This window comes from Malaclemys terrapin, chromosome 2 (genome assembly GCF_027887155.1).
Source record: "Malaclemys terrapin pileata isolate rMalTer1 chromosome 2, rMalTer1.hap1, whole genome shotgun sequence".
In the NCBI taxonomy this organism is placed as follows: Eukaryota; Metazoa; Chordata; order Testudines; family Emydidae; genus Malaclemys; species Malaclemys terrapin.
In genome coordinates this window covers 159,635,861-159,652,753 of record NC_071506.1, presented here as the reverse complement: position 1 = coordinate 159,652,753, position 16,893 = coordinate 159,635,861, and the positions used below count along the sequence as shown (strand labels likewise).

General features: G+C 47.3%; 1 protein-coding gene across 1 annotated transcript in view; it reads right to left on the bottom strand.

The window, feature by feature from the left end:
- Positions 1-16,893, bottom strand: part of SEMA5A (semaphorin 5A) — a 650,839-nt gene that overhangs the window by 281,422 nt on the left and 352,524 nt on the right. Inside the window, exons 6-7 of the mRNA XM_054018095.1 lie at positions 11,627-11,725; positions 6,122-6,335 (exon numbers count right to left, since the gene is read on the bottom strand). Of these exons, the coding sequence (XP_053874070.1) occupies positions 6,122-6,335; positions 11,627-11,725 (313 nt within the window). The remainder of the gene's footprint in view (positions 1-6,121; positions 6,336-11,626; positions 11,726-16,893) is intronic.

The window sequence follows — 16,893 nt, the reverse complement described above, 5'->3', positions numbered from 1 at the left end:
TATCCAGCTTCTCATCCACTGTAACCCCTAGGTCCTTTTCTGCAGAACTGCTGCCTAGCCACTTGGTCCCTAGTCTGTAGCAGTGCATGGGATTCTTCCGTCCTAAGTGCAGGACTCTGCACTTGTCCTTGTTGAACCTCATCACATTTCTTTTGGCACAATCCTCTAATTTGTTTAAGTCCCACTGTATCCTATCCCTATCCTCCAGCATATCTACCACTCCTCCCAGTTTAGTGTCATCTGCAAACTTGCTGTGGGTGCAATCCACGCCATCCTCCAGATCATTAATGAAGATATTGAACAAAACCGGCCCCAGGACCAACCATTGGGGCACTGCGCTTGATACCGGCTGCCAACTACACATGCAGCCATTGATCACTGTCCTCTGAGCCCAACGATCTAGCCAGCTTTCTATCCACCTTATAGTCCATTCATCCAGCCCATACTTCTTTAACTTGCTGGCAAGAATACTGTGGGACACCATATCAAAAGCTTTGCTAAAGTCAAGGAATAACACGTCCACTGCTTTCCCCTCATCCACAGAGCCAGGTATCTCGTCATAGAAGGCAATTAGGTTAGTCAGGCATGATTTGCCCTCGGTGAATCCGTGCTGACTGTTTCCGATCACTTTCCTCTCCTCTAAGTGCCTCAGAATTGATTTCTTGAGGACCTGCTCAATGATATTTCCAGGGACTGAGGTGAGACTGACTGGCCTGTAGTTCCCCGGATCCTCCTTCTTCTCTTTTTTGAAGATGGGCACTACATTAGCCTTTTTCCAGTCATCTGGGACCTCCCCCGATCACCCTGAGTTTTCAAAGATAATGGCCAATGGCTCTGCAATCACATCCGCCAACTCCTTTGCACCCTCGGATGCAGTGCATCCGGCCCCATGGACTTGTGCTCATCCAGCTTTTCTAAGTAGTCCTGAACCACTTCTTTCTCCACAGAGGGCTGGTCACCTCCTCCCCATGCTGTCCTGTCCAGTGCAGTAGTCTGGGAGCTGACCTTGTTCGTGAAGACAGAGGCAAAAAAAGCATTGAATACATTACCTTTTTCCATATCCTCTGTCACTAGGTTGCCTCCCTCATTCAGTAAGGGGCCCACACTTTCCTTGACCTTCTTCTTGTTGCTAACATGCCTGAAGAAACCCTTCTTGTTACTCTTAACATCCCTTGCTAGCTGCAACTCCAAATGTGATTTGGCCTTCCTGATTTCATTCCTGCATGCCTGAGCAATATTTTTATACTCCTCCCTGGTCATTTGTCCAATCTTCCACTTCTTTTAAACTTCTTTTTTGTGTTTAAGATCAGCAAGGATTTCACTATTAAGCCATGCTCGTCGCCTGCTATATTTACTAGTCTTTCTACACATTGGGATGATTTGTTCCTGCAACCTCAATAAGGATTCTTTAAAATACAACCAGCTCTCCTGGACTCCTTTCCCCTTCATGTTATTCTCTCAGGGGATCCTGCCCATCAGTTCCCTGAGGGAGTCAAAGTCTGCTTTTCTGAAGTCCAGGGTCCGTATTCTGCTGCTCTCCTTTCTTCCTTGTGTCAGGATCCTGAGCTCGACCATCTCATGGTCATTGCCTCCCAGGTTCCCATCCACTTTTGCTTCCCCTACTAATCCTTCCCTGTTTGTGAGCAGCAGGTCAAGAAGAGCTCTGCCCCTAGTTGGTTCCTCCAGCACTTTTGCATACCTGGGTGTTCCTTCTATCTGGGTTATGTTGAAACCCATTTAATCTCCTATGCAAGGAGACTGATAACAAATATTCACATCTGTAGCAATGCCCTATTGAATGGGAATACAGATGTGGAGATGGACACTCTCCTTATACTTATTCCCTTTCTTGGTATTTGGAATTCCAATAGATGTAATCTCATCATAGAATATAGGATCCAGTCTGCCACATCCTCAACATAGGAGAAGCTATATTTTCCCTTCCCACTCTACTTTCAGCAGCCCCATTGACAGCAGGCCTTTGAAATTGAAAAATAGAATAAGGATTTATTCCATGGTGGAACTATAGATCTTCCAATGTCAAGAACCTCCACACTAAGTAAGAGGGAGTGGTAAAGGTATGCTGCTTAAATATGTGACATGCTAATGCAGGCAGCTCTCTTCAGCCTGACTGGAGGCTTCCCAAACTTCTGAATTTGTTCAGAAAGAAGCCCACCAATCATTAAAAGGAATGAGATCCACCCCTTTACAGTTATCTTGCAAACAGCCAACTGAATTTTAGAATATAGGCAAGATCTCACAGCAAAGGGCCATCATGATCTGCAGAGCAGCAAATCCACCATGTTAGATAAAACAATGTCTTCCATGACTGAACTGTCAGGCACCAAAGAGATCTTTTCCTACTGCAATGCTGCTAGTTCACACACATGTGAACATGCACGCACACACAATCATAGAATCACAGAATATCAGGGTTGGAAGGGACCTCAAGAGGTCATCTAGTCCAACCCCCTGCTCAAAGCAGGACCAATTCCCAACTAAATCATCCCAGCCAGGGCTTTGTCAAGCCGGGCATTAAAAACCTCCAAGGAAGGAGACTCCACCACCTCCCTAGGTAACGCATTCCAGTGCTTCACCACCCTCCTAGTGAAATAGTGTTTCCTAATATCCATAAAAAGTGTAGTAACTATATACAACTGTTGCATAACTATCATTTGATAGGAAGCCTCCATTCCAATTAGTCAAACTGCCATAGTTTTCTTGCTGTATATACATTCCACTCTCTCATTGTAGGAACTGAAAGTCTCCACTGTGCTCCAGTGCTGCAAAGCTAGTGTGATTTACTGGCCAAGTTATGTGTGGGCAGGCAGACAGATATAACAACAGGTGAATTTACCAGTACCTTGACACCTGATGCTCCCTAAGGTGCTCCCACCTCCCTCCCCACCTCAGTTAGGTAAAACTTTGCTTCCAACTTTTTATTAGATTTGCTTTCAACAAACTCTAATTACAATTCTTATATTTGTTCTTAAAGCTAAAATCTGTGTTCTGATGATAAGACTTAAATCCAAACAGACAAAAGCTTTGATGTTGAAGTGTGGGCCTCAATAGAGAGCTAATAGGTACAGCTCAAGCTAGTTAGTAGAGAAAATTTTAATAAAGTCAATCTGATTAACTGATATCATTTTAGGGAATAGATTTTATTTTGTCCTTTGGATACAATACAGAATGTATACGGTTAACATAAAAACCTGGTAATAAGGATATTTTTTTCTGCCACAGGGGAGTCCTAGTTAAGTGACTAATTCTAACACCTTAGGTATGTAGATAAATATTGAGTAAATAAGAGTATCACACACACAGAGGGCCTGTCTCTCCTCTCATGCCAATTTTGCACCACTATAACTATGAATGTCAATGGAGTTGTCTTTATTTACACTGATGTAAAATGAGATCAGAATCATACCATGTGTATCTTTCATACTTTATATTCTGAAACCTGCTGACACACAGAACCTATTGCAAAGCTCATTAATTTTCCCAGGCTCTCTCTAAAGGCTTGTCTGCACTGGGAAAATTCATTCATATGTGCTAACACACATGGTAATACACAATGTTCAACACAACTTAGCACTCATTTTATACAAGCACTGTCATATTTAAAATCATGTCAACTGGTCATGGTTAACCCTAGGTTCCTGAACCTGTAAAAACTTATGCATGTGCTTAACTTTACACTTGAGAATAGTCCTATGGGAACACATACATTCCAAGAGTTAAACAAGTGTACCTGATTGCAGTATTGTGGTCAGTATTGTGTTACTTGACACAAGTTATAACAAGATGCATCTTCCTAGCATAGACAAGCCCCAAGGAGTGTTTCATAGATATGTGCAATTATACTACATTACAGGGGATTTTTTTAGAAACACCTGCAACTTTTGTTTAAAATAAACGAATAGATAGTGTTGTGCCTCAGTGAAAGCCACCATTTAACTGCTTCTCCCAGCAGGAAGTCCTTATCAACTGATTATCATTTGTGACAAAGAAAAACTTCCTATGAAAGTGAATTTATTAGCTGTAGTATTTGGCCATATTGTAGTCTAGTCTTCCTCCTTAAGCTATGGACAGCTTCAAATAAGTTAGCCTGCAGCTTAATGGGATTTTCAATCAATCCTGTTAAGCTAACTCAATTAAGCAAACATAATTGAAAAAAACCACCCTTTTTGCCTGTCAAGACAAAGCCCTACCAAGAGAGCCAGAAGAATTCAATTTATTCCAATTGTTTACTTTTTGCTTCTGTTTTTCCAATTATTTAACAGAAGAACATCAAGATAGGCTACTACAGTTGGCAGACTGAGCTTTCCTATGTAAGCACACCTGAGAAACGCTACACAGTTTATCTCTATGTCTGCCAGTACAGACAAGTATATGTTGTTTATGATCAAGTTTCTACATTTCTGCAAACTGCTGCTATATTTATGTTTCATCTCACAATAATTTAAACATTAAACACATACACAGAAGTATAGTGCTGTCAGAAAGTGCCTAGACTTAAAGGTTCTGCTCTACATCTATTTTCATGTATTTGTAACTGCTGTAAACATTCACTCTAGACTAAAATTTGGCATTCAAACTATCGGACTGCTCACACTCCTATTGAAGTCAATGGGAAGTTTGCCAGGTCTATGCATGGGAAATGTTTAAAATGGTTCAAATAAGGTCTGCTTGGCTGTTTCATATCTGCATAAGCACAGAAAAATAGTTCTTAGGCATTTTCACCCTTCCCTGATTCCATCTGGGTAATACTTGCTACAAGAGTAAAATGGTATGAGTCTTTGGCCAGTTCATTATAGATGTCTATATGAATCACACAGAGCAATGGAAAAACATGTAAGTATTTAATAACCAAAACAAATATTTATTGAAATATAATTTTTCAGGCCAATATGCTGAATGGCAGACCAAGGCTTCAGTTATTTTCAGAACTAATCTTTGTAAAAAGCATCAGTATACAGATTTTAAAAGTGGCTAACAGAGGCTCAGAAGCAGTAACAATACTTTTCATAAATATTTTCATCAAGCAAGTTTCATATAAATTTATTACAGAAAACATGCATACTTTGCTACTGCCTCATTTACCTGGTATACTGAGAATATCATACATCCAGTGCTCATACATCATGATCATACATCAAGATTTCCAGACCAAAGTGGTTTGGATAAGCACCCAGAACTCATACATCATGACTTAAAGAGTGCAAATTATGAAAAGTGAATCAACAGTTAGTTAAACAAAGTACTCTCCCATTTATATCATTTGTTCAGTTTTACTTTACAAGGATCAGTTAATTAAAAGAACTCTTTCAAGTAAGAATTATTTCTACCCTGATGCACAATGTCCCTTTGGGGCTGAAATTTCAAAATATGGCATTTATATTTTCTCTTATACATCTTGCACATATAGGCCTTGAAGCTAATGAGACTCACATGCTTAAAGTTAATCATGTGCCTAAGTAGGCAAGCCATTTGTCCGGTTTTAAGCTGGACAGTTCTACTTTTCTAAGGTTTGTCTCCTATCCAGTACTGAGACAAAATCGGACATAATTTTGTCCAGCTCCAGATGGGGAGGTGCCATTTTGAAGAGCGCATTGCCCTGCCCCTGCCGGTGCACTCGTCAAAAGGGCAGCTCCCAAGTGGAGTGACCTCACACTGGTGAGGATGGAGTCACACGGGTGAGGGCAGGACATGTCGTTCCCAGAAGTACTGGAATTCTGGGGATGTGTGAGTGGCCATCCTCTGCCTAAGTGTTTTGCTGTAATGAAAGCATAAACATTTGTGTGTGTTTGTGCACGCATTTTCTATTGATTGCATATGCAAGTAACGATATTGTACACACTGTTGTATGTACATAAATAGTAGACAGGTTGACCCTTTTAAAATTATGACCCACAAAGTCCTGCATCAAGGTACAGTTAGCTGCATTATGTATGGACTTTGCTTTGTGTCACATTCCAAAGACTGGAAAGCTCTGAAACAATTATTAAAGTAAAAAGCATTTCAAAACCATGCATACTCAAAGGATAGGCTTTGAAGAATGTAGATAAGGGGAAAATGAGGTATAACAAAATCAAAAGCACTGAAGCTTGTCAATACTTACCATTGAGCCACTTGGAGTTGTACTGTGCAGTGCGGAGAGGAGGAAGAGCCCCCAGACTGCGGTAAATGGCAGGATCCCTTCCTGGGAAATCCATGGCTGTAGCAGCATATAACTCCCCACTGGAAGTGAGAAGAGCTGTGGAATTGTGTTGAGGACTGTATGGACAGCGAGCCATGCCACTGATCTGATCATGTATCTCTGTCAGGTTGCTTAACTGGAAAAGACAACAAAAATCACATAAGCATGACAAGATGAGTCAAACCACACCATCAATGAAGAAAAATACCATAAGCTCAGCAAATGTCTCATATTACCATAACACAGTGCCAAGCACACTTCTTTATTCCAGGCCCATGTTAGAAATATAATGACTTTCTGGTCTTTTTATCTTTCAGATTCAAAGAAACACAGTGAGGAAAACATTTACATTAATTAATTAAGAATTATACTTAAAATGTTATTTATTAGCAGCAACTTAGAAAATAAATTATGTATATGACACTCCTCTGAAGTGACAAAAATCAGGATGTGTGTATCTTGGTAATATCCTATCCTACGCATTAATATATTAAAGAATGATGATATACCGCCAAAAACCATATTCGATGTACAACGGTCATAGGCTTTTTGTCGTGAAAGTTCATAGATCTAACTGTTACAGAGCAATTGGCTAGAGGGCATAGAAACATTATCCTCTAGTTTTGTTGGTGTCTTCCAGGACACAGGGATAATGAGCTCAAAATAACAATGAGCTTTCCAGCCCAATGGAACTGAGGGTATGATTTAGTAGGCCCTAATACACTCAACCACAAACCACAGTTTTAAAGCCAATATGCTATTTTGGAAATTGATGTGCAATAAGTTTAAATTGTGTACATGTTCCCAGAGGTTTGACACTGAGCAGATTTATTTTTTAAAATACAAACAAAACAAAACACCAATAAATGGTCACCATATTCCAGCCAGCCAGCGGTATTTTGATGTTTATTCTAATTTTAATTAATCCTTCACACATTCTCTCTCTCGTTATCTCTCTCTCTCTGATATATCCTTAATAATTTTCTTTTTGACATCTTTTAAATCCATAAATTGTGGCTGTGTTAAAAACAGCAGAATAACATTTCAAAAAATTTGGAGGTTTGTTGCTGACACCAATCAGAAATCAGAGTAATATATAATATATATTATCATCTTAGCTAAATCTATCTGTACGTATCTGCATCAACCTTTCTTTACTTTTGTTGGTCCACAATTACATTCATTAGATATTTTACACAATGGGATGCACACACCAAGTTTTTGTGACTCTCAATTTTATGTACCTAAGTCCTGATTTATGCACCCAAATGTGGATTTTGGACACCCTGTTAAACTTAATACATTTGAAATGTGGCTGTGTATCTCATCTCTTGTGTACTGCTATATTGTGAAATGTACTGAGGCGTAAAATTCTAAGAAAACATTCAACAAAATAACTTAAATAAAAAGGGGATGTCAGTTTCATGGTTTTACCATAACCTAGGGTTACCATATTTGCACAATCAAAAAAGAGGACACGGGGGGAGAGGGGGGGAGGAGCCCCGCTCTAGCCCCACCTCTGCCCTGCTCCGCCCCCATTCACTCCCTCCCACTTCCCACCCCCTGACTGCCTGCCTCAGAACCCCCACACCCCCCCACTCCTTGTCCCCTGACTGCCCCCTCCTGGGACCCCTGCCACTAACTGCCCCCTAGGACCCCACCCCCTAAGCCTCCCTGCTTCTTGTCCCCTGACTGCCCCCTCCTGAGAACCCCCCACCCTAACTGCCCCGCTAGGACCCTACCTGTCCCCTGACTGCCCTGACCCTTATCCACACCCCCACCCCATATTCACACGCCTGCCCCCAGACAGACCCCCGGGACTCCCATGACCTATCCAACTGTTCCCGCCCACTGACAGGACCCCCAGAACTCCCGACCCATCCAACCCCCTCTGCTCCCTGCCTGCCTCGACCCCTCTTCACACCCCTTCCCCCTTGACAACCCCCCCAGAACCCCCTGACCCATCTAACCCCCCCCTGCACCGTGTCCCTGACTGTCCCAACCCCGCTCCACACCCCTGCCCCCCTAACAGCCCCCCCCGAACTCCTGATCCATACAAACCCCCCCCCCCCAGTCCTTGACCAGGGCCGGCTTTAACAAGAGCCCAGGAATCGGGTTGCACTCTAGCCACAGTTGAGGGGCTTGGGGCTGGGCCAGAGGTGCTCGGCCGGGGCCAGGCCGGCCACCCTGGGGCCCGAGGCGGGCCGGATCTACTGGGGCCGGCGCGCTCGGTCGGAAGTGGGGCTGCTGCCCTGGGGCCCAAGCAAAGCCAGAGCCACCGGGGTCGGGGCTGGCGTGCTCAGCCAGAACCGGAGCCACTGGGACTGGGGCCAGGGGTGCTCGGCCAGCGCCGCTCGGCCAGCACTGGGGGCGGTGCCCCGGGGCCAGAGCCGGGCCGGGCTGGAGCTGTTGGGGTCTGCCAGGACCGGAGGTGCTCGGCCCTGGCCACCTGGGGCCCAAGCCAGGCCGGAGCCGCTGGGGCCGGGGCCAGGGCTGGCGCACTTGGCCGGAACCGGGGCCACCGCCCTGGGGCCCGACCTGGAGCTGGAGCCGCTGAGGTAGGGGCCGGGGCCGGGCTGGCGTGCTCGGCCGGAACTGGGGCCGGTGACCCGGGGCCCGGGCCGGGCCGGAGCTGCTGGGACCAGCCGGGGCCAGAGCCGCTCTGCCGGGGCCGGACTGGGCCGCGCCGCGCCTCCCCAGAGCCCTCCTCCTCCCGTCCCCCCCACCCCAGCTTACCTGCTGCTGCCCGCCTGCCCCTGCTTCTTTTCAGACTTCCCGCAAAGATCTGATTCGCGGGAAGCAGGGGAGGGGGAGGAGCAGGGGGGCGGAGGGTTCAGGGGAGAGGAGGAGGGGGAAAACAGCTGCGGGGCTGGGGGCGTGCTAAGGCTGCAGGGGATGGGGGTAGCCGAGAAGGGGCTTTGGCTGCCAAGCGGCGCCGCTTTTCGATCTATAAATAGCCGACCGGGGGGAAATACCGGACATTTTTAGATTTTTAGAAATCTCCCCTGAACGGCTATTTATAGATCGAAAAGCCGGACATGTCCGGGGAAATCCGGACATATGGTAGCCCTACCATAACCACACTTTGAAATCATGCTAAAATTTCTTTTCTGTCTGTGAAGATATTCAGATATCTGCATCTTATCATATCTGTTTGTAAGCACCCTTTACTAGAGGGGCCTCTGAATTTATTGGAAGTGTTCCAGGGGAAAAGCCTGTGTGCTGCAATCTAGCCTTAGAGACTACAACTCCCATGATGCCTTGGGGAAAGAGAGTGAGAGACTTCCCTCTGCAGGAAGAGCAGGCTGTGGACTCCATTTGGGGAAGAGGAGTGAGATGGCTGATGTGGAGCTCTGTCCATACCAGGAGCGGCTACTAGGAAGCCAGAAGCTGCTTCTTAGAGTCTGCAAGGGCTTAGATCAAGCAGAGAGCCTCAGAGGCTGTTCGTGGCTTCACTAGAGCCAGGGCAGACACTATTGCTGTGCCTAGAGCTGACTGAGTTGGGCCTGCAGTGAAGGAACTGTGAGTAACCCCCACTGTTGAGAAAGTACTTGGAAGGGGCACTGCAGAGAGACTGAGTCTGAGGAGAGGCAGAGTGATCTTTCCATCGAACCAGGACCCAGAGCTGCTGACATTTGGTGAAGCCAGCTCCAACCTTCAGCGGGGCTATGCAGCTTGTTGCCTTGGCTCGACTGATACACAGAACCCACGGAGTGCTGTCTCCAGCTTCAGATCTTCAAGTGCGTCCACGCAAGCGTCTAAGGGTACGTCTTCACTTACCGGAGGGTCCGGTGGCAGGCAATCGATGTTCTGGGATTGATTTATTGCGTCTGGTTAAGACGCGATAAATCGATCCCGGATCGATCCCGGAAGTGCTCGCCGTCGACGCCGGTACTCCAGCTCGCCGAGAGGAGTACGCGGCATCGACGGGGGAGCCGTCCTGCCGCGTCTGGACCCGCGGTAAGTTCGGACTAAGGTACTTCGAATTCAGCTACGTTATTAACGTAGCTGAATTTGCGTACCTTAGTCCGAAGTGGGGGCTTAGTGGGGACCAAGCCTAGGACTCTGAAATCCAGAGAAGTGTACACTCTGGGGTGGGGTAAATGATGGCAGTGTAAATGCCAGTTAGATAAGTTTCATGTATTGCTGTATACTATATTTGTTAATTGATTTTATTCAACTTCTCCCCTGTGGATTTAAATCAGTAGTGACATTTAATCTTCGTCTGTTATACCCGGTTTCATTAAGTTGTTAAGTAAATGAGTGTTAGCTCTAATTTAAGTATATTGGATGTATATTATTTATAACTGTTATGAGTTAGACCCATGCCACAAGTTGTTGTTATTATTATTACTATTTGAAGGGGTTTATTCCTGGAGGTTCCCAAGGCACCCCTGTGTGTATACAGGGGCCAGCCAGGTAGAGGCACCACCAATTTAACTTCCTTTAGGAGTAAAGGGACTGCAACAGAGGGTGAATGGAGGATTCTCATTTATCCAACATCACCAGATACTCAGAATCTCCTATAATGTCAACAACATCAGGCACACAGGTGAGTGCTGCCTGATCCCGAGTAACCCAGGGAAGAAAGTGGGGTTACATATTTGTTTGTTCCCAAAACCTGAAGATGAATTTGGAAAGGTTCAGTACACATCACAGTCATGGTTGTGAACGTGCTCTGGAATACAAAAAACTACATTTGCTCAGTATTTTCTTGCTGAAAAAAATTACTAAGCCCTTTTGATCTTCTGCAAACATGGCAGTTACGACACCTTTTAAAAATTAATTTTATTTTTAAAGACATGCTGCATGTATTTCAAATTGTTCTGACAAGTTTGAAAAGCATATGAAAAAAAGCTAGTAAAAGGTATTTAGATTTTAGGCCAAGGCCCCGAAGTCTAGTTTTTTAATTGGCCAATCTTTGTTTGATTTACATATTACAGTTACAGCTGTCTCATTTACTGTAATTTTGAATGTATGCACATTTATTGCTTATATTGAATGTTGTTAGATTGACAACCCTATAGAGTGAAATACTCTGATTAATCACAGCACAGGCAGCAGCAGTGCAAACTTCCCTACACCAACATGCCTCATCCATGCTTGAAAGGTATCTCTATAGAGGTAAGAGGCTGGGTCAGCCTTGAAAGCTGATTCAATCTCTTTCTCCCAACAAGAGGACTAAATAAAGTCAAATAAAGTGGTGATGTGGAAGCTTGTTCACTGTGGAGATCTCAACATCTCACACAGGCAACTGGTCAGATAGATGATTACTTTCAGTTACTATCTAGAGCTGTATCTGAGCTAACAGTCTAGAAGTGAAATATCCCATTACCAATCTGCACAGCCCTATAGCAGCTGTTTTGTTTCACAGTGGCAATAGTCATCATTTTTGTGAACATGTGGGATCAATTCGTTTACTCATACCGTCCGATTGGTGCAAACAGGAGTGAAAGCATTGGTTCCACAGGTGAAGAGCCGGTCACCGCCAACGAGAAGCACACGGATATAGTTCTGGCATTCTTCCTGCGATGCAGAAAAGAAATAATGTATTCAGCAATGCTGCAAAGGAGAGGGAGGCCATTTAAAACTTGAATTATTCATCAGGGCTATGTTACCGTACGTGAAAACTCTGATAAGCAATGCTTGAACTTACCTGATGAGTGAGAAATCAATAAGTACTTAGATTGAATTCCTAACTATAGTACAAGAATCCATTCTATCCTTAAGAAAAGCCACTAATAGAGTCAAATAACCCTGTCCAGTACCGAATGCATCTGCCAAATTAATATTTTTAAAGGTCCAGTTAAACTTTTTACGTGATATACACCACCTTGAATAAAAATGTCACTCCCAAAAGATCAAATGCTATATCTCACGACAGGCCAGGCCACAGGGTGAGGGGTGGTCAATGGGTCACTACCTTGGATTCGTTGAAGCTACCATAGATATACCTCATGATCTCCAGGTGAGGATTTGGCCCTATTACTTTAATGCATGACATTAGAAGCATATTAAATTACCCACAGGAGAGACATTTCTCCAAGCACTGAGGTTCCTCAAGATGGCATCCAAAATTCCATCTCTTCAAATAACATGTAAGCACACCCTGGAGGAATTATGATATATATATTTTTTACTCCATTACATTTATGTTTAGACTCTGAAATTGAAAAAATTAAGATACCACCAAAAATGTTCATGGTTGGTTCAGGTTAGGGTTACCATATTTCCTCATTAAAAAAAGAGGACACTCCACAGGGCCCTGGCCCTGCCCCCAGCTCCACCCTTTCCCCGCCCCAACTCCGCCCGTTCCCCACAGTCCCCGCCCCAACTCCGCACCCTCCCCTGAGCGCCCCGCATTCCTCCTCCTCCCTCCCAGCCATGAAACAGCTGCCCAAGTGCTACCGGCTTCACGGTTTGCCAGGCAGCCCCCAGACCTCCAGACCCTGCCCCCGGCTGGGCGCTTCCCCAGCACAGCTGGAGCCCGGGCGTGGAAGCGCCCGGCTAGGGGCGCAGAGTCTGGAGGTCTGGGGGCTGCCTGGCAAACCATGAAGCCGGTAGTGCTCGGGCAGCTCTGCTCGTCAGCTGAACAGAGCAGAGGTGTCTGGGGGGCAGCAGCAGCAGCCGCCGCGTGGGAATCCGCCTGCAGCTCGCAGCCTGCGAGAGCCGCAAGGTAAGCAGGGGACTGGGGCAGGGATGCTGGCAAAGCTATTTTCCCGGACATGTTTGGCTTTTTGGCAATTCCCCCTGTACGGGAATTTGAGGACCAAAAAGCCAGACATGTCCGGGAAAAACCGGACGTATGGTAACCCTACCTAACTGCCCCCCAGGACTCCACCCCCAACCTAAGCCTCCCTGCTCCTTGTCCCCTGACTGCCCCCTCCTGAGACCTTCCCCCCCATCCTAACTGGCCCCCTAGGACCCTATCCCCTACCTGTCTCCTGACTGCCCCCTCCTGAGACCCTCCCCCCATCCTAACTGGCCCCCTAAGATCCTACCCCCTACCTGTCCCCTGACTGCCCCAACCGTTATCCAGCCCCCCACACCTCCACGCCCCCAGACAGACACCAGGGACTTCCACGCCCCATCCAACCACTCCCCACCCCCTGACAGGCCCCCCCCAGAACTCCCGACCCATCTAAACCCCTCTGCTCCCTATCCCCTGACTGCCCCCTCCTGGGACCCCTGCTCCTAACTGCCCTCCAGAACCCCACCCCCTACGTAAGTCTCCCTGTTCCTTGTCCCCTAACTGCTCCCCCTAGGACCCTACCCCCTACCTGTACCCTGACTGCCCACAACCTTACACCCCCAACCCTCAGACAGCCCCCCCCCTGAACTCCTGACCCATCTAACTCTCCCCCTGCTCCCTGTCTCTTGACTGCCTAGGGTTACCATACGTCCGGATTTTCCCGGACATGTCCGGCTTTTGGGGGCTCAAATCCCCGTCCGGGGGGAAATCCCCAAAAGCCGGGCATGTCCGGGAAAATCGGGAGGGCTCGGTGGTGCTCGGCCGGGCCGGCGGTGCGGGGCCGGGGGCATGGTGCCGGGCCGGGAACCAGGGTCACAGTGCCGGGCCGGGCGCGGGGCCGGAGGGAGAGCCGGGGGCGCGGTGCTGGGCCGGGAGCCGGTCAGCCGGGCCGGCGGGGAGCCGGGCCCGCGGGGAGCCGGGGAGCTGGGGGGTGCGCCGGGCCGCCGGGGGCCGGCAGTGCTGGGCGGGCCGGGGGTGGTCGGCCGGGGGCCGGGGCCGGCACCCCAGGGCCCGAGCCGACCCAGGCTGGGCCGCGCCTCCTCCCCCCCACATCCCCCTTACCTGCTTCAGGCTTCCCGCGAATTAAATGTTCGCGGGAAGCAGGGGAGGGGGCGGAGACTTTGGGGAGGGGGCGGGGTTGGGGCGGGGGTGTGGGCGGGGCTGGGGGCGGGGCCGGGGGCCGTGGAGTGTCCTCCATTTGGAGGCACAGAATATGGTAACCCTATGACTGCCCCCTCCAGAACCTCCCTGCCCCTTCTCCGACCCCCTGACCCCCCTTACCGTGCCGCTCAGAACAGCGTGTTGGGCTCAACGTGCAGTCTGACACGCTGCCGCGCTCCCCCACGGAGTGCATAGCCCGGTTCCCGCCCTCGCAGAGTGCTGCTGGGCAGGGGGAGGAGCTCCAGACTGCCGGAGGCCTGTTGCGAACAGCCGGCCGGCTGCGAATGCAGGGAGGGGGGAGAGGGGCAGGGAGGGAGAGAGAGGAGAGGAGTGATCTCAGCTGCAGGGGAGAGGAGGGGGAAGCGGAGGAGGGGCTCTCTCTGGCTGCTGGAGCCCAGTGCAAGTGGCACCATCCGGCCAGCTGTCCTGTCAGCCGTGTGCACTCTGCATAGGGAGGAAGTCCGGACATTTACAAATTCCCCCCGGATGGTATTTTTAACTGAGAAAAGTCAGCCATGTCCGGGGGAATCCGGACGAATGGTAACCCTAGTTCAGGTATGCATCCCCTGGCAGAAGGCTTTTTGTTGTGATAATAAAAATCTATTAGAATTGTAAATCAAGAAGATACAAACACTCCTGCTGCAGCTTGAATTCACTAAAACTCAAGCAAAAAAAATGCTTGTAAGAAAATAGCTTACAGACACTTCAGGCTAAGCAGCTTTCCATTTTGCTTCTAATTCTCAAAAAGGTCTTGGGGTAAAGTTTTAAAGCACATTGTGATTTAGTCATGTGACTCCTGATGTTAACTGAGGTCATGCAGCTAAATCCACACCCTTTGAAAAGGTACCTTGTTATCCTGCAGAAAGCACCATTTTCTGGGCTTTAGCTACAAACAGTGACATCAAATGCAGTTGTGCATATGTTTTGCAAACAGGTAGCAATCTGGACCCACTGAAGTATACTATCGAATTTCTGGTACTGCCTTGCATTGTGCATGTGGTTGCACATCCAGCAGTCATGGTTTTAAATTAAAAAAGGAACAAATTTAATACATATGGTGTCTGAGCTACACTGAGAGGTAAGGAAGGATTTGTACCCCATGAGTGGTGATGGCTGGAGGCAGTGGGCCAAATTCAGGCCTGATATAAGACCTTGCAATTGCAGTCACTTTACCAGGGCTATGTTTTGCTTATTATGCAGGCAAAAGCCAGGAAGCCATATTACCTTGACAGGGAGCATGCTCAACATTGATCTTTTAATACATCTATAAAACTGTAACACATTTACTTCAGTGCAGCCCCCCCGTACCTCCAATACTTGCTTGCACACAGGATGGAAAGTGTCCCATTGATTTCTATGAGAGCAGGAGGAGACCATCAGAGCACAGTGACAAAGTGCATTCCAGAGGTCATCATAACAGCCCAGAACCGTGGAAACTTGCCCTGCCCTTGCAGGATTACAAGAGAAGAGGCACTGGCCAGTGTCCCATCTCCCCTCACTGTGTTGGTGAGAGCACTGTTTATTTGGCCTGAATCATGAAAAGGAGCCTTTGTAAACTGAACAGGCTCTAAACAGAATAAAAAAACAAAAGGAACGGAACTATTAAGACTCATAACACAAAGAGTTTTAAGTGTATTCCTTTATAGAATCATAGAAGATTAGGGTTGGAAGAGATCTCAGGATGTCATCTAGTCAAAGCAGGAACAACATCAACTAAATCATCCCAGCCAGGACTTTGTCAAGACAGGCCTTAAAAAGGATGGAGATTCCACCACCACCCTAGCTAACCCATTCCACTGCTTCACCACCCTCCTAGTGAAATAGTTTTTCCTAATATCCAACCTAAATCTCCCCTACTGCAACTTGAGACCATTGCTCCTTGTTCTGTCATCTGCCACCACTGAGAACAGCTGAGCACCATCCTCTTTGGAACCCCCCTTCAGGTAGCTGAAGGCTGCTATCAAATCCCCTCTCACTCTTCCCTTCTGCAGACTAAATAACCCCAGTTCCCACAGCCTCTCCTCGTAAGTCATGTCCCCCAGCCCCCAATCATTTTTGTTGCCCTCCGCTGGACTCTCTCCAGTTTGTCCACATCCTTTCTGTAGTGGGGAGCCCAAAACTGGACGCAATACTCCAGACGTGGCCTCCCCAGTGCCGAATACAGAGGAATAATCACTTCCCTCGATCTGCTGGCAATGCTCCTGCTAATGAAGCCCAATATGCCGTTAGCCTTCTTGGCAACAAGGGCACACTGCTGACTCATATCCAGCCTCTCCTCCACTGTAATCCCCAGGTCCTTTTCTGCAGAACTGCTGTTTAGCCAGTCAGTCCCCAGCCTGTAGCGGTACATGGGATTCTTCCATCCTAAGTGCAGGACTTTGCACTTGTCCTTGTTGAACCTCATCAGATTTCTTTTGGCCCAGTTCTCTAATTTGTCTAGGTCGCTCTGAACCCTATCCTGACCCTCCAGCATATCTACCTCTTCCCCCAGCTTAGTGTCATCTGTGAACTTGCTGGGGGTGCAACCCATCCCATCATCCAGATCATTAATAATCATTAGTACTCTTTTCTTCAACGCCATGTACAAAAAACACCAAAACCCAGTGCACGAGTCTCTCAGGTAACCTACTGTTCAACTAAAATTTAATTTTTAAAAGTCTTTAATTCTAAAATTTAAGATTTTCTAACATTTTCAAATTCAGACTGGGGAGGTCACATGGTACTCATGAGGAAGATGGTTGTCTAGTCCCAGACTACCTCACTCACCACAAACCAATTCTTC